The sequence below is a fragment of the Ailuropoda melanoleuca genome, chromosome 6, assembly GCF_002007445.2.
Source record: "Ailuropoda melanoleuca isolate Jingjing chromosome 6, ASM200744v2, whole genome shotgun sequence".
Classification (NCBI taxonomy): domain Eukaryota; kingdom Metazoa; phylum Chordata; class Mammalia; order Carnivora; family Ursidae; genus Ailuropoda; species Ailuropoda melanoleuca.
In genome coordinates, this window is record NC_048223.1 from 73,892,923 (window position 1) to 73,916,059 (window position 23,137).

The 23,137-nt window shown below is 57.3% G+C and overlaps 1 protein-coding gene across 1 annotated transcript in view; it reads left to right on the top strand.

Moving 5' to 3' along the window:
- COL13A1 (collagen type XIII alpha 1 chain) overlaps positions 1-23,137 on the top strand; it is a 142,742-nt gene that overhangs the window by 71,649 nt on the left and 47,956 nt on the right. Inside the window, exons 7-15 of the mRNA XM_034662615.1 lie at positions 1,055-1,105; positions 8,124-8,159; positions 8,983-9,009; positions 10,048-10,074; positions 14,600-14,626; positions 14,723-14,749; positions 15,571-15,597; positions 18,544-18,609; positions 22,131-22,238. Of these exons, the coding sequence (XP_034518506.1) occupies positions 1,055-1,105; positions 8,124-8,159; positions 8,983-9,009; positions 10,048-10,074; positions 14,600-14,626; positions 14,723-14,749; positions 15,571-15,597; positions 18,544-18,609; positions 22,131-22,238 (396 nt within the window). The remainder of the gene's footprint in view (positions 1-1,054; positions 1,106-8,123; positions 8,160-8,982; positions 9,010-10,047; positions 10,075-14,599; positions 14,627-14,722; positions 14,750-15,570; positions 15,598-18,543; positions 18,610-22,130; positions 22,239-23,137) is intronic.

Here is a 23,137-nt window from a genome sequence, read left to right on the forward strand (position 1 = left end):
CAGAGCAAGGCCTGCGAGTGAGGCCCCGGGCATTTCCTCTGCCAGGAGCGGGGTTCCTTGTGGGGAGCAGCAGCCGGCCCTCTGCGCAGCAGGGCACGCTCTGGGTCCTCTGCCCGGGCATCATCTCTGACCCCCATCTGAATCCCATACACCTTCGTCTTTGTGTCTCCCTCCCTGCCCCCAGCACCTACACACACACACGCACACGCACACGCACACACACACACACACACACACGGGTATAGATATCTGGGCAGCTCGGCCACCTTGGATGGCACTTGGAGCTCCCAGCTCAGCAGTGGCCGCCATCCTCTCAGGGCTGAAAATTCTGGCCCCACTTCGCCCCTCTATGTCACTCACATCAGAGCTAAGAGGCCCGAGGCAGCCCCCGCCTGCAGCCTCAGGGCCGTGGGCCCCGCACAGCGAGTGTGTTCTTGTTCCCACCTCTGTTCTGAGCAAATGCACCCACAGGGCAGCCGGGCTCACCTGTTGCAGGGGCGTGAGCCTCCTGGGTGTCTGGGGGCTGTGGAGGGGACCAAAGCCTCTGGGGCTCTGAGGCCAGGGTGGGGCTGGGCCAGATTGGAGGGAGCAGGGCAGGGCAGGGGTGGGGGGGAGGCCCCAGGGGCCTGAGTAACGTGGCTGAGCTGTGTGCTTCCCCCTCCCTGTGTTGCCTGTTGCTCACCCCTGCGCTGAATCCCTTCCTCCCTCTTCTGCCTGATCCCACCACCTTCCATCCCTGGTCCCACATCTCATGCTACCGGATCACCTCTCTTCCCTCTTCCTCTGGCCTCCCACTTCTGCCCGCTGCCCTACTCACTCCCTCCCCTCACTCCCTCCGGGATGCGCCCCTGTGTCTCCTCTTCTGTGATCCCCCCACCTCCCTCCACACCCTCCGACCCCCCTCTGTCCTTCTGGCCTCTGGCTGCGCACTCCACCCCCGTGCCCCTTCCCCACCTGTCAACTACTTTCTTTCCCTCCTCCTTTGCCCACCCCTCTCCCCTCCTGTCCCTGCTCCTGTCCCTGTCCCTCTCCTCTCTCTCTCTCTCTCCCACAGGGGGCCCCAGGAGATGCCGGCATGTCCATCATCGGCCCCCGCGGCCCCCCTGTAAGTGGGTTTTGCTCTTCTTCAGGGTGGGGGGGCTGGGCCAGTTAATGACAAGGGTTTGGGTGGAGGGGAGGGAGTCCTGGCTGTGCCTCTGGGTCTGGTACTGCCTGCAATGTGGTCAACCAGGCCAGGCCTGCCTAAATATACCTAAAATTACAGCCTCTCAGAGCATTCACGAGGGCCACCCTTTGGCCAGGAAACCAGCAGCTGTGAGGTGGCCCTGTTGTTTACAGTCAGGGGAGAGAGTTCTTGCTCCTCCCCAGATGGGCTGCTCCAGCTTTCAGGGGGCAAGCCTTGTTTCCAGAAGCCTCTGGAGCAGATACCCAGCATCCAGACCCGCTGCTCAAGCACGCGCTCATGCTCTCAGCAGAGGCCCGACCCACCACTCGTCCTCAAAGCACGCTGGGCACACTGCTGGGTTCCTGGTTCTTAGTCGCCTCTACCCAGTGGCCCGGGGCTCAGAGAAATCAGAGGGTTCCCCTTCGGCATGTTTCCTTAGGGACCAAAAGGGGACATGGGTGATGGTGTGGGAAGATGTTGTGACTATGGGAAGGAGAGCCCAAACCAGGGGGCTTCAGTACAATCAGCAAATGTCAGGGTAGAAAGGACCTCAGCAGTGGTCTAGCACAGCCCCCTCAGAAGGGGAAACTGAGGCCCAGTGAGGGGCCAGGGCCCCACACATAGAGGCTGGGGCAGGATTAGAACCCAGGACCCTTGGCACCTAGGGCTTCCCCCATAGATCAGGCTACCATCTCCATGCTCTTCTGCGCACGGGCTAACTTCTGGGGGTCTGAGGCTAGCCCAGTGGAGGTGTGGAGTCCAGCCTGCCCATTCCCCTGCCTTCACCAGAGGGAGCCAGTAGCAAGCGGGAGCACCTCTTATCCTCAGTCTAGGGAGCGGGGCCAGAGAGCAGATTGCTAAGTCCCATCCAAAGGAGGGGCTGTGACGAGAGCGAGGAGCTGAGGCTCAGCCATTCAGGGCTGCTTGGAGGTGGGGGGGAGCAGGTCAGAGTGGGGAGCCAAAGGGCAGAGCTGGGGAGTAGGGCTGGCAGACTGGTCAGGGGCCTAGGCTGGAGGCAGGGTTGGAAAGGGCCTGGGCTGCCGAGACCTGGCCTCCTGGGCAAGATTCCCTCTGGTTCGGACCCCAAGGACGATGTTAAGGACTCACACTGGGCACTGAACTGGTGGCGGGCAGCGTCCTGAGACCGCTACACACTGTAACTCGCCTAATCCTCACGAGAACCCCAGCAGTAGGCACTATCAGCACTTCCGCTTCATGGATGAGAAAAGCCGGGTGCAGAGAGGCCGAATGACTTGCCCAGGATCATTCACTCGAGTGTGGCCATGCGGGGATCCAGTCACTCAGCCTGGGCTGTGTGGCTCGGAGTCTGCACTCTGCACCCCCGGTCGTGGCAGACCACCAGGCCGCGGGGTTACTGGCCTCCTCTGGGCCTCTGGGCTCACGTGGGCACTGCACCAATGGGGCCATAGGCTTCTGTGTGCATTACAGCAGCCGCCGTGTGCCTGTCCTGAGCCCTGCCGCTCCTGGCAAGGTCACCGAGAAAGGTCCCCGAGAAAGCCAGTCCCCAGATTCTAACGGCCAGGACCAAGCCGGGGCGGGGGGCCTGTAAGGTGGACAGAAGAGTAACAGAATATGGGCCCTACCCCTTGGCCACCACCTCGGCCTGCCTCCCGGTCTGACCACAGATCCCACTGTGTCGAGCACGCCATCCTCCAACACCCTTTTGGCAGTACCGTGCCAACGAGCTACCTAGAAGTTGTTTGAAAAGGCACCCCTTTGGAGAACATGCTCGGGGGCAGGGGTCTGCCTCAGCTCCCCTGGCTTCTGGCTCAGTGCACGTGATGAGGAACCATACCATCAACCAACCAGGGATGATGAATCCCCCTGCACGGGATCTGACTCCGGTGGCAAAGTACCTTCTATTCAGCTAATAGTGATAAATTCCATCCCCTGGGCACCTATCACGTCCTTGGGCCTGTGCTGAGAGCCCATCTATGCTCAGGCCTCTGTCGGTCCTCCCAACAAAGCTGTGGGGCAGGCCCTCCAGCCCATCTCCCAGAGAAGGAGACTGAGCGTTTCCTAACTCACCTGAGGCCGCTCAGCGAGTCAGTGCTAGAGTTTGGGTTGGGCCAGCTTTGCCTCTTTCCAAAGCCAGCATTCTCGCTGCAACCCTGCCTTCCCTGTTTCAAGCTCTACCCCGTAAAAGGGATATTTACCTTTAGAAGAAGAAACAGTTCTCCTCGTGGGTGCAGCCTTGGTGGTACGGGATGGATTCTAGCACCAGGAGGCTTAACCAAGCCCAGCCTCCTTCTACCTTGGCCTGTGTGGGTGACCATCACCCCAGTGACTGGGTTTCCCCTGCTGAGTCCTCACTAGAGACCAGGGCGACCACCTCAACTCCTCCCGGGAAGCCACCCAGAGCTGGTGAGAGCAGGGGGCAGGGGAAGACACAGGGGACGTTTGTCATTAAGCGGGAAAGACCATGTGGGCAAGTGCTCTGTGGCTGAGGATTATGGGGAGAGTGTGGCTTTCCACTCAGCCAGAAAGGGCTCAGAAGAAATGCCCCTAATAAGAACCAGCCCTGCTACTCTCAGGGGCCACCTGCCTCCTCTCTTGGGGCTTCTTCTTAAATAGTCCGAGCCAAGGGGATCCAGCCAGGAACTTTGGGAAAGGATGAGGGTGGTTACATTCCAGTGAGGCAAGATGCTGGAGTGGTGTGCCCCATTAAAGCGAGGGGGAGGCCGGGACACTGGCTGGCCCAGCAGACACTGGGCAGGTCATCTGCCAGGCTAGGAAACACCGTGCATCTCACGGGGAGCTCACTCCCTCCCTGAGCCCCCCAGCTTGTCTGCTTGCCTGAATGTTCAGCCCTCACTCACAAGGAGATGCCCGTGCTGGGTCGATACACCTGCTGAGTGTTTCTTCATTTATTCATTCCACGAACATTTGTTAGGCACCGACTGGAGTCTAGGTGCCGGGTAGACAATGAAAATCTGACCTCAGCCTGCTTGTCCCTGTGCAGAGAGGCCAGCAATGCCGCAGTGATTATGATGCAGCCCGTGCTCACCTGTGACGGTCAGGGAGCTGTGCCAACATGGACGAGGCACCTGCCGGGGTGGGGGAGGGGGCACACAGAGAAGGCTTCCAGGATGGAGGGGTAACTAAACTGTGATCGAGGAAGAGCAGAGTTGGACCAGGTTGTGCGGCTGGAGAGGAGCCCCCGAGTTAAAACAGGTTCTTATAAACCACCGGAGAAACAGGAAAAATGCATTGTATCGCAAAGCAAGGGCGAGGCTATCGAGGGGAGCAAGGGCGCAGTCAAGAAGGACTTGGACAGGGTCTTCAGGAGCCGGGACTCCATCCAGAGGGCAGTGGAGAGCCTTGGTCTGTGTGCAGCTGCAGATGGCCATGAGCAGATTTGCAGTTTAAAAAGATGTCCTGTTCCCCCTGCTCCAGCGCGGAACGTGTTTAGAAGTGGCTGCAGGTAAGGGACGGGCGGGTAGGTGTTTGCAGTAATCAAGGGCTGGGCTGGTAGGACCTTTTGGAGGTGGATTTGGCCAATTCACTGATGATAAAAGTGGGGATTGAGAAAGAAGGAGGAGTTCAAGATGACTCCACGTTTCTGACTTGAGTAACCAAGTAGATGGTGGTACCCTTCTCCAGATAGGGGAGCGGATTTTGCTGGGGAAGATGAGTCTAACCAGAACTTGAGAGGTCCTCATCATGTCCAAAGGGAGATGCTTGGCCCCCCATTTGTGGCAGGAGGTCGGAGTTGGAACCGGCTCTCCTGGCTCACGAGAGCAGATCATGCACCCCCTCCTACTTCGTGTTCAGTGACATCACGTTGGTGGCTTAAAATCAGCTGTGGTGGGAGTGGGTTTATTTACACCACAGAGATTAGCAATTGCTGTACAAAGCAGGGCTCTTCTCTCCCACTCTCCGTCACCTCAGCCAACGATTAAACACTGACCAGGGTCTTGTTGGAAAGATAGTCAGCACGGACTTGGAGTGAGAGGTCAGCTCTGGGCAAATACAGGACTGACCCTCTTTCAGGGGTCAGAGAGAAGGGAGGGAGAATTAACCTTCCGTCTGTCTATGTGGATTCACCCCACGCAAATTGCAGGTAGGAGGAGACATCGGGGTCTACTTCCAAAGAGCAGGGCTTCACTTGGCTCCCTCTCCACCCTGGCCTTGAATTAAGGGAAGAGATTTTGGAGAGCAAGGGAAACTTCTCCCCTCGTTCTTACATGGAAGGACATAGCATTAATCCATTGTTAACCTACAAATAAATCTATAATTCATAATTTCAATACGCTCCCAATCCCAGTGAATTTTTTATGGGGTTGGGAGTCCAACAAAATAATGCTCATTTCATTGGGGGAAAAAAGTAAGCTTTCAAAGGATGTTAGGAAAATTCAGAAAAATAGAGTAAGGGGAATAGGGGAGGCCGGGACTGGCTATTCTACTAGATAGCCAGTGTATTATAAAAACAGAGCAGTTGACTAGAACAGAACGGGGAGGCCAGAAATAAAGCCAAACGCATCTGGGAAGTTAGTCCGTGGTAAAGGTTTCATTTCACAATAGGAAGAGAAAAATAGATTGCTTAGGAGAGGAGGCTGGGACAGGGGACAAGCCGTTTACCAAAAGGTAAAGCCAAAAAAAAAAAAAAAAAGCTAAATCTGTACTTCATTTGTTATATCAGAATAAATACCAAATGGATAAAATACTTAGATACGAAACATGAAACCATAAAACACGAGGACAAAATGCAAGCAGACATTTATGAAGTCCTCACTGGGAAAGGCCCTTAGAAACATGGCATAAAACCCAGGAGCCATAGGAGAAGATCGATAAGTTTGTCCACCTAAACGCAAAACTTCCACTGGGCAGGAAATACAGCGTGAGAAAGACAAATGCCAGATTGGAAGGAATATTGGCGAGGCGCATGACTCTCAAAACAGTTGCCCTCTTTGGCAAAGAGCTGTCCTCGGGTCAATGGGAAACAAACAAGGAGGGGAAATTGTTGGTAAGGAACATAAACGGGCAGTTCGCAAGTAAATGACCGGCCCGTAAACACTGAAGAGAGGTCCAACTTCAGCGTGTCATTGAGAGACCTTAAATTAAAATCGAGTTCCAGGCCTCCCCGAGTGCCTTACCCAGCCCAGCATCTCCAGGAAGTAGAGTCCCAGTTTCCATTTGGTCAATGACAACATTCTTCCCAAGATCCTGAAAAAGCCTTGGTTAGCCCCAGGTTTGGCTCAGAGTCGTGGAGAAGCATCCCGCTCCCGGGCAGGCTCTGTAATTAGCACACCATGTGATTATCCTTCCCGTGTAAACATTATCCCGAGTGGGACTTGAAGATGTTTCTTGGAATCCTCTCCTCCTGACCTTTTTTCCTCGGGCCTCGCGGCATTCAGAGTAGTTGAAAGTTTACACTGCGAGGTTCCAGAGGCCACATCGCAGGGTTTCCGGGTTTTCTCCTTAGTGCTATTCTTAGCATCACTTACCCTTGAGAGGAGCGACGCCCTGGGTTCTCAGATATGTGAAAGGCATCTCCTCCCTCCTGCCCTTGGGCTGCCTGCCACAAGCCCATCCTGACCCTGTAGGACACTGCAGCTCGCTCCCCACTGGACCGACGCTTTCATCCTGATGGCAGGGTCCCCGTCCCACTCAGCCGTGTCCCCTGAGCAGAAGCCTCTGGGCACTCCTGTCTGTCGCTTTAAGGAAGACCCAAGCAGCCTGCAGATGTTCCCAGTTCACAGCAGATGGGTGCGGAGAAATCTTCCTCCAGATGGGGTCTGATTCTGAAACTGCCACTTGGCAGGGACCCTCGTCTATGGCTCCGAAGGCTTTATCCTGGTGCTCCTCGGTTCGGTTCACTCCAGCAAACACCGATGGCGGCAGCTACCATCTCAGCAGCCTTTACAAGTACAATCGGATGTGATTCAGTGACCCGTGAGGTTACGCTGTTGTCCCCAATCCTATAGGAATGAGGAAAGGGAAGCCTAAGGACTTAGTCACCCAGCCGAGGCTGCTGGAGGCAGAACTCTGCCAGACTCAGAGGCCCAAGCTTAAGAGGACATTGAGGCCATCTTGGTCAAAGGGAGACTCCCAGCTGAGGGCTAATCGTGGGAAAGAGGGGGTGTGTCCAGGGAAAGCGGGGGAACCGTGTGCCTGAGCTAGGACTAGGGGAGATGGGGCAGGAACAAGGCTAGTGAGACCAGGGTGGGCTGTGAATGACATGTGAGGAGAGGGGACCCCCAGCCTTGACCTCCTGCTCAGCCCTCCGCAGCCCTGGGTCCGCCCGGCCCCGTGCTGCTGCTGACCTCAGCACATCTCTGTTGTCTTGAGTCTGGACCAGAGGCCCCCAGTCTGTGACCGACGGCTTCTAGTCTCACACCTACCCATGTGGCACTCTGCATCTGCAGGAGAATGGGCATGAATGGGCACAAAGATTGGGGGACCCAGAGATTGCCCAGCAGTGGGGGCAGGGGGCTGCTGGCCAGGGCGAGAGAAAAACGAGCGATCTGACCATATGCCCCGAAAACACACCTTCTGAATGTCAGCTGCTGCTATCCAAACCATCCTTACTAAGGGGCCCTGGGCAACGACTGTGTGAAAAAAAGGACTCAGAAGATCGCAGCCCGGGAGTTCAGGGGTGGGGCAAGCCGGTCCCCACTGTCCACACTCTCTAGCTACCTGTTCACATGTCAGGGTTCAAGGCATGGAGACCGTGAGAAGCTCTCAGCGTGACTTCCCAGGAAGAACCCAAGGATGCTGGGCCCCTCCCTTTCCCCAGACCCTGGAGGAGGCTTCCTCTGGTGTTCCTTTCCATCGTTCTCCAGCCTCCCTGCTAGCCAGCTCGCTGTGGGGAGCATCTCCCCCGGAGGACCCCAGCGGAGTGGGAGGGAACCCACGGGCCGTCTGGGAGCAAAGCGGACTCGGTCTAGCTTCAGCCCCTCCTCACCCATCCTCACTCCTCTCCTGTTCTCTCCAGGGTCAGCCGGGCACTCGAGGTTTCCCTGGATTTCCGGTAAGTAGGGAGGGCCGAGATGAGCTGTGTCCCTGGTGACCTCTGGGCCTGGCTGGGTTAAACTTCATGTGGGGCCAGCCCTCAAGCTGCTCTTGACCTTCCAAACTCTGGTCAGTAAGGACCCTTTCCTGCAACCTCTCCAGGAAAGCCACTGAGGAGAGTAGCTGGCCCTCAGCCCAGAGTGCAAGAGAGGACAGGGACAGTCATAGGGAAACGAAGGGACAGCAGGACAGGTGAGGGAAGTCACAGGCTGGGTAAAGCCCAGTAGAACACTGGAACGTGGAACAGATGACGGACTTCAGGGAAGCACCCTCCGGCCTGGCTGGGAGGAGACCCACCTACAGGAGGCAATCAGGTGGCCATCTGGATGCCCCATGACCCCCACCCCCGGGGTCCAAGACAGTTCTAAGAGGGAGGGCAGGGAGCAGCTAGCCATCCTTTTCCCCGGGCCTTGGTGCTGGCCAGCCCCAGGCTTGCTAGCAACATACAGTTCATTTTGTACTCGGGGTAAGGAAGAGGACGTAGGTCTGTGATTGCCACGGTGACTGTCATCCATCAAGTTGTCCCTCATGCCAGAGGCTGGACAGGTGGCATTTCGTTCACTCCTCACAAAGACCCCTTGTGCAAGACTCTATTATCCCTATTGTAGGATAGGAAACTGAGGCTTAAGCTTAACCATGGTCATATAACCAGTAAGGGGTCGAGCAGACACTTGAACTCCAACTTGGAGGCCAGAACTTATGACCTTAACCACCACCCTGGCCACCTCTTTGGCAGGAGACCTGTGCTGCTATCTTTACATGTGGCCTCTTTCCTCTTTCAGGGTCCCATTGGGCTCGATGGCAAACCGGTGAGTGGACCCTCTTGGGCTGTGAGCTCCTCTCCCTCGCTTGATCCAGGTCACTAACCCCGGGTCCGCAGTCCTTCTGCAAGACCCCAACTCCATGGGAGAAGCTCCAGAGAGAATGAACGTTCCTGGGGTGGGAAATCATTGCCGGTGGGAGGCGGGGATGGGCCATTAGATGAGTTGCCCCAGATCCCAGTGGGCCTTCCCTGGGCACAAGTCCACGGCCGCCAAGCTGGGCTCTCGGCGTCTGTAGAAAGAGCCACCCCTAGAAGCTGGTGTTTCTGAGGGGCCATTGGAAGGGGCTGCAGTAGGGAGTGAGGTGGGGGGCTGCAGGGAGGGAAGAGGGGTGGAGACCTCAAGCCGCTGAATCTAAATGGAGCGTGGGCACCTGTCCTCCCTGCTCCCCGGCACCAGGGCGCCCCCTGCGCCTCCCTGTCCCCCCCCCCCCGCACACCCACCTCCACAGGGAGTCTGTGTCCCCATCTGTAGCTCCTCTCTCCGTCCATTTTAATCCTTTGGACATGTGCTCCAGACCCAAATGTTCCTGAGGGAAAGGAGACCCCTCCCCACTCCTGGGAAAGAGAGCTGGGTTAGAGCGGGACCCCTCTGATGCCCTCAGAGATGACAAAGGAAGGCAGCGAGTGCCATGCCCAGCCCCACGCACTCCCCTTGCCCCCGACCACTGGCGTCCTCATGATAAGGTTGGCCACCCACCTGGTCAGTCCCCCACTGCACGCAGGAGCTGAGCACAGCGAGGGGTCTGGCAGCCTCTTCCACTCAGCTCCCAGGACCCGGTGTCCCTCCAAGCTGCCTGGGGTGTGTGCATGGGGCAGGGGCTCTTGAGGGGCTGGCAGCTGCTAAGTCGTACCCAGCAAAGGGTGGCAGGCAGGTGACCTTGCCCAAGCCAGCGGGTCCAGGACAGGGAATGAGAGAACAGGTGAGGAGGAGAGACATGTGCAAAATGAGCAGCGGGTGATGGAGGAGGCAGGGCGGGGGCTTTGGGGCGCAGTGTACCTGGCGCTCACACTCTTCTCCTTCTAGGGCCACCCCGGACCCAAAGGGGAGATGGTAAGACCCCAGCTTTCCTGCCTTCCCTTGAGGGGTGGGGGGTCAGCCTGGCCCTCATGGGCCACAGCCAAGCACTGCCCGGCAAAGGCAGCCCAAGTGGCTGCCCCCATGGTCACTCCCCAGCTGCACACAGCGCATCCCCTAGGTCCTCACATCAACACAGGGCGGAGAAGCGGGCAGGGGGCTTCTCCACCTGAAAAATGAGGAAAAGGAGGTCCAGAGAGGGTCCAAGTTCGCATTGTCCCATAGAAGTAGAGACAGGTGCCCCCAAACTTCCACGCCTTCGCCTCAGGGCTGAATGTAAACTCAGGGTGTGGGGAGCCATCTAGCGCTTTCTCTGCACCCGGATCTCCTCGCCCTGGCCCTGCTCTGGGCTGCCCGGGGACTCCAGCCGCTCCTGCCCCGCGGGGCACAAAGCCGACTTGGAGAAGCAGACTTGGAGAAGCAGACTTGGAGAAGCAGACTTGGAGAAGCAGACCGTTGCCCCCACCTTCCTCCCAGCCCCTTCCACCTCTGCAAAGCCTTGTAAAGGGATTTCCTGTCTCTCCGGTCTCCCCCAGGGCGATCCTTCCTGAAGGGAGAGTCTCCCCCCTTGTCAGGGGCCGCCCACTCCAGGGGAGGGGGCCAGTTCTCCTGGAAGGGATGGGCCGTTTAGAGGAGATGGGCCAGCCCCGCCCGGGCTGGGATGCTATCCAGCCTCCCCGGGTGGTCACCTCTACATTGGGAGGACCCCCCTCCCGTGGAAGGGCCTGGAATGTGCAGCATGGCAGGCTCCCCGCCTCCCTGGCCAGCCTGGCTCTGGTGTCTGTCTTCCTCCAAGTGCAAGCATGAGGACACTTTCCACTCACAACTGGGGTGCAGCCACTGCACGGGAGGCCAGAATCTGCCCGCCGAAAGAGGTGGCTCCCTTTGTGGATGGAAAAGGGGACCTGGCCTTCACCCCAGCTCCCCCTAAATTGCATGGGACCCTCAGCCACACAGCTCCTTCTGGGCTTCAGCCTGTCCAGTTAACTTAGGCCCAGCTACCAATAATTGAGGGTTTTCTATGTGGTGGGCACGGGGCTCAGTACTATGCGTGCCGTATCCCCTTCATCCTCAGCATGGCTGTGCTCCAGGTCCTACTAGACACCTACTTGACAGCGGTGGACACTGACACTCAGAGAGTCTAAGTAACTTGCCTTAAGTCACACAGCTAGGGCGCGTCAGAAACAGGATCCAAACCCAATTCTCTAATTCCTTCCCTCCATGTTTTACCGCTTCTCTCCCTCCTTCTTTCCCTCTCTCCTTCCCTATCTCCCTGCCTCCTGCCTTCCCTTAATACAATCATATTAAGTATCTGCACTATGCTGGACACTGTGCTAGGTGCCAGGGTATAGACAGGAGTAAGAAAGACACCGCCCTTGCCATCCTGTAGCTCACTGTCGAGTGGGGGAGCATGCATTTAAACAATCACATGCATAATTAACAAATTGCCTTGGCAACCAGTGCTATAAAAAGGCAGTGTCAGCTGGCCCGAGAAACCTCGGTGTTACAGTACTTCATCCAGGCTGAGGGTCAGAGGGGCTTTCTGACAAAGACTTGAACTGCGGCCCGAGGGATGAGGGTTTAACTAAGAGAAAAAGGAAGGGAAAGAGCATTCTGGACATGGGAGAATAGCACGTGCAAAGGCCCTGAGGCAGGCAAGTCCTTAAAATATCCACAGAACTGGAAAAGGGGCAGTGAGGCTCTTGAGGCTGTGGGTGGAAGAGCTGGCTTTGGAACCTAGGTGTCCAACCAGCTTTCCTGTCCAAGACCACCCCCACTGCAGGTACATGTCCTGTTGCCCCTCCCCTGTTGCAGGCACTGCTGTGCACATGCATGAAGCAATGGACACCAAGACAGGAACACTTCCATGCTGCCATTGTTCCAGAGGCATTGGGGTTTCGATGCCAGGAGTTTGGGGTGCTTATTCCCTCAACCCCTCCCTGCCGCCTTCTTCCCCTTCCTAGAGGCCTGACATTAACCGTAACACGTCCATGGCAACCTGGAAGTAATAATGACGGTCAACTAGGCACTGTTCTATAATCCTCATAACAGCTATTATCCCCACTCTATGAAAGGGGAGATTGAGGCACAGAGGGGTTGAGTACATTGCCCAAGTCTCCACAGCTTCTAAATAACACAGCTGGGATTGAGACCCATGAGGTGGGATCTTACCTCACTCCTTTCTGCTACCAGAGCCCTTTGTCTTGAGGGAAAGGAAACTTCTATGGGGCGCCCCCTCTGCTGTCCCACTGCCCCACCCCACTGAAGCACCCGTGAGTCTCCCCTGTCTGTTTGGGGGTCAGGGAGGAGACCCCCTAACATGGGAGGAGAAAGGGTGAGGCCGTCCCATCTCCCATAAGCCCACACCAGTGTGATAGATCCCCTGTCTGCCTCTTAGTCATCCATCAAAATCTGACAGGCCCCAGAACCATTAGGCTTCTGTTTGGCTTGGCACAGGGACCCAGCGCTATTAATTCAACACACTGTCTAGTGTAATTATCTTGGCCTGCTTATCATCTGTCTGTCTCCCACTCACCTTCATCCCCAGATGGTTTCCCTTCTGCTAGGCATCCAACATGGGGGGCTAGGGCTAGCCTGTGTCCTCACCTCAAAAGGGGATCCCCATACCCCACCCACCCCACAGGAGCCCCCAGAACCTAATGTAAGTAAGGTGTAGACAGGATCGGGGATCCCACAAGCCATAAAGGAGAGCCGGGACTCTGAATGCACATCTTATCCCTCTGCTCAGGGCTGTGCTGAGGGTGGGAGGAGTTCAGTCCCACCAAGCACTCACGACAGTACCCGGCCCAGGGGAGAGGGGACAAGGAAGCACTTAGCACATCACCCGTAACTTATCTTACGGGGCAGCCGCTATTCAGCTGGAGCTAATTGGTGCCGTGTGTTGTTGGGCCTTGAAATATTTAAGAAAAACTTGAAATCCATATTTGTGCCATACTTTCTTTGCTCTTAAATGTTGGCAATCCATTGAAATAAAACTGTGTGGCATCAGCACGATACCTCTGGGGACCACTATTGTGCCACAGGCCACCGTCTGAGACATCTGGGTTGGGTCCTCCAAGGCCCTCAGCCCCAAACTTTTGTGTTGCTCTCCTCAGCCGCTGGCCCTCCACTTCTCATCCTCTGCGTCTCTTTGTCATGAGAGAGGGTGGCCTGGTCACCTGCAGGCTGCTTTCCTGCCAGATGGGGCATGTTCTGCCAGCCTTATGCTGAATACCTTGTCAGCCACATGGGCTCAATGCCCCACGGATTGTCCCAAAGCCCACTTGTTCCTTCCCATGAACCTCCTGGGAATTTCCCAGTTTGGTTGTTGGTCCAGTTGACAAGTCAGGGGCAAGAGAGACTCTTCTTCCACCTTCATAGGCCCCTCCAAGGAGATGCCGAAGAGACAGGTCCCACAGATGGATCCCCACAGGCCCTCAGGAGGGTGGCTGGAGGGGACCTCAGGGCCCCAGGGGCTGAGGCACTGCCTTTAGCTCCAGCCAAGTCTAGAAGCCCTGCCTTCTGAGCCCCAGCCCGGTTCAGAGAGCGTGGCGGAGTGGAAACAGCTGGACATTTGCAGTCAGCAGACCCGGGCTCTCGTCCCAGCACCCCCTCTCCCTGAGCCTCAGGGCCCCGTCTCCATCACCTCATCTGCGAGGTGGAGCTGACGTGAGCGCCTTCTCCGTGGGCCAGTGTGGGTGTGAGCTCAGCACATCCTGAACGCCGGCCTCGGAGTGGGTCCTCAAAGCACGATGCATATGTCCTCCCCTCTTCCCTCCACACCATCCTCAGGTCAACTCCTGAGACAACCAGCTGAACCTTGTGTCCTCCTCAAAGGACAGGGGTCCACCCTGACCTCAGGCTTTTTTCTCAGCCCTGCAAACTTGACAAGACACTCCAGAAGCAGCCCCAAGACCCCTTATGTTCCCTTGAGGGGCCCAGAACATGGCTCAAGTCGCCAACCTCCTGCTTCCTCTCTTCACCAAAGCTTCTCCAAAGCCGCCCACATGTACCCTGAAGCCCTTCTGCCTCGGTGGGTTTCATGCTGAGGCAGTGCTGAGTAGAAGATAGAATGTGCCAGGGTCTCCTAGAGGCTTTGGACCTCTACTTTTTGGCTGCAAGAGGAGACAGGCATGCATGAGGCAGGGCAGCCCAGAGCAACACAGGACCACCTGAGGTGTCCAGGCAGCCCCCTTCATGGCTGGCCCATGAGAGGATGATGGAGGAACGGAGAAGGGACACATGCGAGCGCCAAGGTGCACCTGGTGACACCCACTGATGGAGGAGGAAGCTGAGACTGGCTGTACAGGCCACACCACCCAGAACATCTCGGGCACAGGAGGACCAGGCCATGGGTGGTGGAGCCCAGCCTTCAGGGCTCCGTGCACTAGCCCTAGCTCCTGGCACGATCCGGTCCCAGCACGGTTCCCACCCAGGCCCGCATCTCTGACCCTGCCCGGCCTCGGTGCGCCCACTGACCTATGTGTGTTTCCTCCCGCAGGGCCTGACAGGTCCCCGAGGACAGCCGGTTGGTACCTCGCCCTCGCGTTCCCCAGTAGGGAGGCTTCGGGCCCCTGTGGCCTTAGATTCACTTTCTAACTCTGCCATTTCTGTCTCTTCATAGGGACCTCAAGGACAAAAAGGAGAAAAGGTAAGCCTGATGGAGGTTTTCTAGAATTTTCATCACAGGAAACAGCCTCCCTAAAGGTAGAAAGCGGTCCAGAGCGGTTGTTTTCAAATGTTCGCGTTTATCCATGGAGCTGGGGCATCCCCTGTGGTGCTGTGGCGGATGAGTGAGGAGAGGCAGGGTGCTCTGGAGGAAGGGTGACCAGGAGCCTGGCCTGCCACAGACCCCTTCTCTGCCCCTCCCGCCTGCACCCCTGGGTGCTTCCCGCCCCGCCATGAGCCTCTAAGATTTTGAGGTGTCCCTTTGTAAACCACTGTCCTCCCTCCCTTCCTGGCCTCGCACATTCTCCATTTCCTTATGTATCTGAGGGAGGCTCTGTGGGGCTGGCCCTGGGTGAACAGGACAGGAACCTGGCACCCCCACCTCAGAGGAGGTTTCCGCGAGGGCCCTGTTGCACACAGCCCACCTTCATGTCTGCTGTTCCCATCCAGGGACTCCTGCTCAGGGTCATTCAGTGGGCCCACCCAAAGGATCGACCTTCTAGAAGCTACCTCCAGCCAGGCATGGAGCATAACTCCTGACTGTGGTCATGGCAAGTGGGATATGGCAGCAGAATCCTGCCCTACGTTCCATGGGGCCATGTCCAGGCAGTCCTCCAGGGTTTCTTCTCTGCTGCCAGCCAGGGCCAAGAGAGGGAGTTAGTTCTGCCTCAGAGAGTTTAGTCCAGGACCAACGCAGGGCTGCTGGGTGGGGAGTACGTGTGGCACGTCCACAAGCCCTGAGGACGCCCCTCAGGCACAATTTCCCCAGAGTGCCTAATGCCCTCTTCGTCCTCCCTTCCCCAGGGTCAGTGCGGAGAGTACCCACATCGGGTAAGTGAACCCCTAAAACTGATCCATCCCTGGGGCACAGCCCCCAGCTCAGCCTCATCTACGTGGGGCCCCCAGCACCCACAGAGGTTGGGGAACAGAAGCATACAGCCCCCTCCGCACTCAGCGGCCAGAGCAGTGACCGTGGGGGGGAGTGTTGGCCCCCGGGAGCGGGCCGGGTGGTCGTAGCGTGCTTGTGCGGAGCTGGTCTCCAGCGCCCATGTTCGCCCACCCGTGGTGTCTCTGTGTTTGCCCTGGGCCGGCCTGCAAGCCTTCGGGCGTGTGTGTGTCTGGAACTCCGGTCTCTGGCCCTGCATCTCCTCTGCCCATCGCCTTCTCCGTAAGACCGCCCAGCTTGTGTGAGTCTGTGTGTGTGTGCGTGTGTGTGTGTGTGTGTGTGTCTGACCGGGTGTGCGTGTCTGGCCACCTGCCCCGGCTGAATCAAAGGGACTTTTGGGTTAGTCACTGTTGCAGATGACCCAGACCTCATGGTGGGAGATGACTGGGGGCTGGCTGTATCTATTCAAGGATAAAGTCTTAGGACTAGAAGAGGCCTTCTCCAAAACAGGGTGGGGATTTCTGAGCTGGGATGGTCTCCCAGTGGCCCCAGGCCGCAGCTCCTTCCTTTGCCTTGCTTTGCCCCTGGATATAGAGCCCAAAGCCTGCAGCAGTCCTGTTAGGAAGCTGCAAAATGGGCACCAGGAGTAAGGGGTCGTTCTTGGGACAGGGCAGGCAAAGATGTGGGCCCTCCAGCGAGAGCTCCCGTGAGCTGGGACCAGAAACATGTCGCTCTCAGACCCTAGTGTCCTTGTGCCGCGGGCCTCATTGTGCCCGGAAGCACACACCATGTGGCTTCCCCGGCTGCCGCCCTCATCAGGCAAGGAGACCGAGGAGGTGAAGACAAGCGCAAGTCAGGCTCAGAGCCAACGTGGCTCCAGAAGGCCAGCAGAAGGCCTTGCTAGCAGTGCCCGGCCACTCAGACTCTGAGACCTGGGTTCCCGGGCCAGGGAGAGGCTGCAGGGGGTCTCATGAGCAGTTGGGGTAGAGGTTGAGGCCAAAGTGGGGCTGGGCCCCGGGCAGGGGGCGCCGGCCGGTAGCAGTGCAGACAGAGCCCATCAGCGGCATGTGCTCCGGGACGCAGGGGCCCTGGTGTTCCGGCCGGCCTGATCCTGATACAATAATAGAAGGCCAGCTGTGTTGATTTGAAACGATGGGCTCACAGGATTGTTATGTTACCCGAAAGAAAGACAGCATCCCCCAGCACAAAGACAACAGAAGAGCAGACACATTGGCAGGGTGTCATCGTCGGACCTTAGCGAATGTGTGGGGGTGGGGGAGGGCTCTCTGCCCACGATTCAACACAAGAAGAGAGAGAGAGAAGTGATAGAAGGCTCCAGAAGCCCCTTGGCCACGGAGTGCAGCAAAGCTATGGCCATGGCAGGGTAGGGAACGAGTCCGGCAGGGGTGAGAGCAGATTTGGGTGCTCAGCTCTTGGATAGGGCAAGGCAGCAGGCACCCCCCGGTTGATCCGAAAGTGGGTAGGAAAGCAGGAGGCATCTAGGGAGCGGGGTCTGTTGGTTTTCTGAGGGATCTGCAGGAACAGCGGGGGTGCCAGGCCCCCAGGCCCACAGGATAATGGGAGATCGAGGCAGGTCCCTGCCTCTGCTCTAGCCTGCAGCATCCCAGGGAGGGAGGGAGAGAAGGGGTGGGGAGTGGGGGGGACGGGGTACCCTGGGACAGGGAACAGGGCAGCTGGTGTCTGTGGGCTCCAGCATTCATGCCCCGGTTGCCCTGTCTCTGCCACCTTGGCCCCTCCCACGCCAGGAGTACCTAAGCAGCACTCTATCGGCTCTGCGCTCCAACCAGATCATTACCCTGAAGGTTTGTGGATTCTGGAAGGTCTCTGGGCCCCTCTCTGCTGAGAGAGTCCCTGGACACAGAGCCCAACATTGCACGTCCCCGGGCCCCACAGTGGGAGGTGGTGGGGCTCTCGGGGCAGCCGTGCCCCTAAAGGCACCAGGGACCTAGAAAGGCCAGTTGGGTTCCCAGTTCTTAGCCCAGGGCCCCCCTGTTCTTAACACTCATCCCAGGGGCCTTGTGTGAGTTAAAATGCTTTTAAAAACAAGAGGTCAATTATACACCAACTTTGTTGTCACATGGGCTCTAACCACTTCCTAAAGCCATGGGGCGCTCAGCTTCCATTGGTAGAGAGACTAGAAGCAACAAGAATTTCCAGAAATGAAAATCACATTAGATAATGTGATTGAACATTGCCTCCCCTCCAAAAGTGGTTGAACATGCTGGAGACATCCTTGCCCAGCCTTTATTTTCCAAACCCACCCGCCCCGGGGGGGAGACCTCAGTAGCACTTAGCTTATCCCCACACCAGCCACACCCTCGGCCGGTTCAGTCCCCGGGAGCCCGACTTGGCACTGCCCTTGACCATCCTCCCCAGATTTGCTGACGCTAGCCTTTCTCGTTCAACCAAAAAAAGAACCCAGAGGTTGCCACACACAACAGCCTGGCTTCGAGTACCCATTTAGCTGGTCCCGTGGCTCCCGCCCAGGTTCTCGACATCTGTGGCCCTCAGCCCAGCAGCCCCCATCCACGGCCAGGGACAGGCAGGGCCGGCAGTGCAATGGTGGGCTGTGTGTCAGGAGGCCACTCTCCCAGTCAGGGGGTGCTGCTGGCCGACACCCCAAGGGCCACTCCTCCTTCGGGGAGGGTGTGCTGTCCAAGGGCAAGCTCGGCGCTGCGCCCCTCCAGCCGCGAGAGGGCACCATCCACACCTTCCCTCCCTGTGCCTCATGCCTGCTAATCACTCTTCTCTCTTCCTCTCCTCCCCTCCCACTTGGCCACACTGCCTTCCTGGCGACATTCGGCATCCTTCTGAACATCTGCGATCTTTGGCCTTTGCCCTCTGGCCTTCCAACTCATCTTTCTCCTCAGCTGCTGCCTCTCCTCAATTCAGTACGACTGGCTCCGCCCCCAGTCATAAAAAGACGGACCTTCCAGGTAGACACCTTCCCTTTGTCCAGACCGCGTGTGGCGTCCCCAGGGGCTTGGCAGGTCTCCAGGCCCCGATGGGCCAGCTGGGACTGTAGACAAAGGCAGACCCTCAGTCTACTTGGGTTCAAGTCAGTTAGGCAAAACCGGACTCGTGAGTGCCATAGATGTGGAAATACACGACCCCCGAGCCCGGGAGATCGACCAACCCCGCACAGTCCTGGAAGCAGTCGGCAGCGACAGCCGCTGCGGGGTGCCAGCCACTGCGCTGTGCATGTGACAGGCCTGATTTCATTTCACCCTCTCCACCGTTTTCAGACTTGGGCACGATCATGCTTAGTTCACAGATGAGGAATAGAGGTTCAGAGACGTGAGGCCGTTGCCCGAGGTCACACAGCCAGCAGACTGTAGGGCACACAGCTGCTCGGATTCCTATGAGCTGTGGGACTGGGGGCAAGTTGCTTAACCTCTCTGTGCCTCTGCTTTTTCATTTGTAAAATGCAGGCATTAAGAATTCCTACTGCATAGGGTGACTGTGTGTGCGAAGCACTTGGGATTGTTTCAGTGCTGTTATTGAATTGAAGCCAGACAAGTGAATTTGTGCCCAAGGTCACACAAACAGCGAGAGGCAGAATGGGAAGCCGGCAACCAGGTCTTCAGACCCGACATTCATGGCTCTCTTGGTTGGACCTACCCCTTTATATTTAGAAAAGGATTGCTTAGCACTTGATCGCTTGTAACCTGAGTTTGAGGAGTGAGGGAATTTGCAGAGGGAATGGAGCCCACAACCAACAGGTGTAATCATTTCGAGCAACTGCTTCCTTCTTCCTGCCTTATGAACCCAAGGAGGCTGGGATAGGACCAGGATGCAAAGACCACAGAGCCAGGGATCCAGGCATAGGCATTGCAGCTGGATTCTAGGCCGGGTGGCCCACGGCGGCCGCTTAGGCCCCCAGCCCTCCTTACGCTGTGCAGGGGTCACCCCCTAGGCCGCAGGGATGCCAGAAGGGACGGGGCTCTGAAACGCTTTCTGAAAGCAGACAGCGGGGCCCCCAGCCACCATCTGGCCCCACTCAGGAGTCAGGAGCCGAGAGGCCAGTAGTTCAGGCACCTGATTCAACGAGGCTGAAGAATTACTCCAATTAACAGCTAAAAATACAGAGGGACACATGATGCGTGTGCTCCCCAAGCCTGCATATCCCATTACGGCCGCCAAATCCTCAAGAGCCTCCATGTGCTCCCGACGCTTACTCCAAGCACGGCTCTTCAGGGGGCCCCTGGCAGCTCAGAGAAGCACCAGCCTCCCGCCCCCCATCACCCGCCCCTACCTGTGTCGCACCCCACTCCAGAAGAGCTGTCCTTGCTCTCAGACTGGCCGTTCGCCTTGGCCCCCAGGAGCCACCTCCTGGCCTTAGCTGCCTTAGGTGCTGTTTGCTCAGCCTTGCTGGGCTCCAGGTGCCATGGTAAGAATGCCACATGGGTTGTCCGGTGTAATGTTGCACCAGCCATCCGGCGGTGCAGGGGTCGTCGTCATCGTGCCCACCTTACAGAGGAAGAAATTGAGAGGGTGCCTGGGATTCCATCCAGGCCCATGCGCATTACTACTCCCCTTTTCAAGAGCAAGGCGTGGGCGAGCCAGAACTTTCTGTGCTGCCCCAGGTCTCCAAAGTAGAAAGGGAAGCGTAGGGGCCCCTACTCTGCCTGCCGCAGAGTCTGCCTGGAGAATAGGGTTTTTCTGCCGCCGGCCATCAAGGGACATAAAAAGGCTTGCCCATTTCCTATCAATAAACCAATGTTGATTTTACAGGCTCTGTAAGATGCTTAAACATTGGGTCTAACATTTGCTGAAAGAGGAAACTACATGAAATATGATGTACTTAGCAGATGGTGTCGGAGGTCATTTCCAAAGTGCAGAAAGTTGGACAGTGAGCAGTTTTTTCTGGGGGCTCATTTGGAATGAATAAGAACAGTCTGGAGTTCCAGTTTGGGTCCTGGCTCCCCACGGAATTCTCCACGTGACCTCGGTCAGGGAGCTCAACTTCTCTGAGCCTGTTTTCTCTTCTGGGGAATGGAGCTCGTGACCCATTTCTGCCCCGGCCCCCTCTGCCATGGTCACTCCGTGCCCTTGAGTGGCTTTTCGGAGGGTACAGCAGGATGAAGCCTGGGCCCCAGCGTGACCGTGCTGGGTGCCATCTGTGCGAGGGTGTCCCAGGCCAGCGAGGTTCCGGCAAGAGCTGCTAGAATCGCACAGTTCTCGCTCTGAGGTTGTCACCCCCTGTTTCTACTTATCTTTTCCTCCTGTGGGGTTGCAGCAGGAATCCTCAGCCTCCTGTTCCTGTCACAGAGGGTTGCTGAGAGCACACTGAGAAGGCTGGCCGGCCTGCAGCTCCAGCCATCCGTGTGCCCCTGCATCCCAGCCTAGAGCTCGCACCCCTTCCAGGCTGTCCTGCTTAAGTTGTCTGCAGGGATCGGCCCCTTCTCACAGGAGTTGACCCCAAATGGTCCCTGGAGAGCTCACTTAGAAAATAACATGACAGCTTCGGTCCAGATCTAGGATGACCCTGGTTGGCCCCCGGCCCCATGATATGGGTCACATGGACCAGGCTTTCTCCTCCTCCTGAAGGAACACGATGCCACCCCTAGCTCCCTGGGCCCTTGGCCGGTCCTGGACACAGGCACGGTGGGTGACGAGGGCTCAGCTCAGAGCAGCTGACTGAGGAGTGGGGGCGGGGCAAAAGCACGCTAATCCAGACCCAGGCAGGCATACAGCACTTTACAGTGTCAGCACTCAACCAAGCCCAGGGCTGCAAACTCAACTGTCCTCTGAGGCCAGGCACAGACGACAAAAGTGACAGAAGCAGGCCGCACACAGAAGGGATGGGGAGGGGAGACTGAGGCACCTGGGGAACCCGGGCCACGCCCAAAGGATGTGACTGCCCTCAGAAACGTGGGCCTCAAGGGCCAGGGCTCCCAGTGTGACATCAGAAGCCCCCAGTCCGTATGTTTTACACAAAATCTCTTGCCCACTTCTGTGGCCTCTGGGGGACCTAATTACCCCCTTTGACACTCGGAGCCAAAGAACCAAAGAGCAGAAACAAGGAACTGCTGTTGTCATTCGATGCCTGGGAGGCCCAGCATAGACAGAGGATGTGACAGCCACACGGAGGGAGGGGCCGAGGCAGGCCAGGCTGAGGACCACCTGGGCGGGCCCCCGCGCATCTGAGCGGGTCGGGCAGGGTCATCTCACTCAAGCCTCTGTCTCTGTCCCCAGCAGGGCACTTGCTCTGGGGCCAGCTGCTGGTGCGGCAGATCCTCTCTGGACCCCCCTCTTGGGGGCCTAATGTCTCAGCCATCTCCTTGCTGCCATTGGTCCCTGCATGCCATCACCACCACAGCGTCATCACCATCACGCCACACCGCCTGCCCACCAGCACCCACGGCGGGGCCTTCACCGGGTGCATGACACTAGGGCGGGAGCCGCTCCCCAGCCCCAGGCCTCTCCCTCTAACTCTCGTTTCTACCAACATCAGGGTGAACAGGGCCAGGCCGGTATCCAAGGCCCGCCGGGGCCACCAGGCCCCCCTGGACCAAGCGGACCTCTGGGGCCCCCGGGACTGCCAGGGCCCATGGGGCCACCTGTAAGTATCTCCATCTTCTCTCTATCACTTCCCCTCCCAAGATTTGTCCCAAGAATTCTCTGGAAGCATCCAAACATTACATCACTGACGAGAACCTGGGTCCCCACCGAATGGGCGGAAACACTTTGGCAAGGCCCCTGGACGTGGGTGTCTCCTGCGAGAAACTGCCCATCCCTGCCACGCTCACCTGCTGCACTCTGGTTGTGAAAACCCAGCTGCTGGGCCCAGGCCGCAACAGTAGTCCTTGCCTACCGGGGAGGAACTGCTAAGATGCTGCCCCTTTCGCTGCTTTAGATTCCCAGAGGCGGGATTGCTAGGTCATGCTGTGGGCCTAGGGAGCCAACAGGCGCCCCCTCCAGGCAAGACCACGCTCAGGCAGGAGTAGGTCAAGCCCAAGGTGCATCAAGCCCCTCTTTCCAAGCCCTGGCCAAGACCCCGCTCTCTCGACCTATTTAGAGCAACAGAGCAGCGGGGCAGGCGCCGGGACTTCTTTGCCGAAAATGGGTTCTCCCGTCTTAGAGCCAAGACGAATGTCCTATGTTACTGAAGGGACACGGTTAAGGACAAAGTCTGTTTAATAATGTTTCTTTCACGTGGTTGAAAAAAAACAAACAAACAAACCTGATTTTTCTTCTTATGACAAAGACGTCATACAGGCATTTGTGAAAAATTTGGAACATGGACAAAGAAAATGTTTTAAATTATCTATTTTGCCATACCCAGAGCTCCCCATCATTCACATTTTGTAGGGTCCTGCCGTTTTTCCCCTTAGACTTGTCCACTCGTAAACATTTTCCACGTTGGTCACGTTCTGAGTAACGTCACAGTTTGTGTCCCGTTATGTTTTTCACTTAACACCATAAACCGCACCTTGTCTTTAGGCCGGAGTCTCCCGTGAT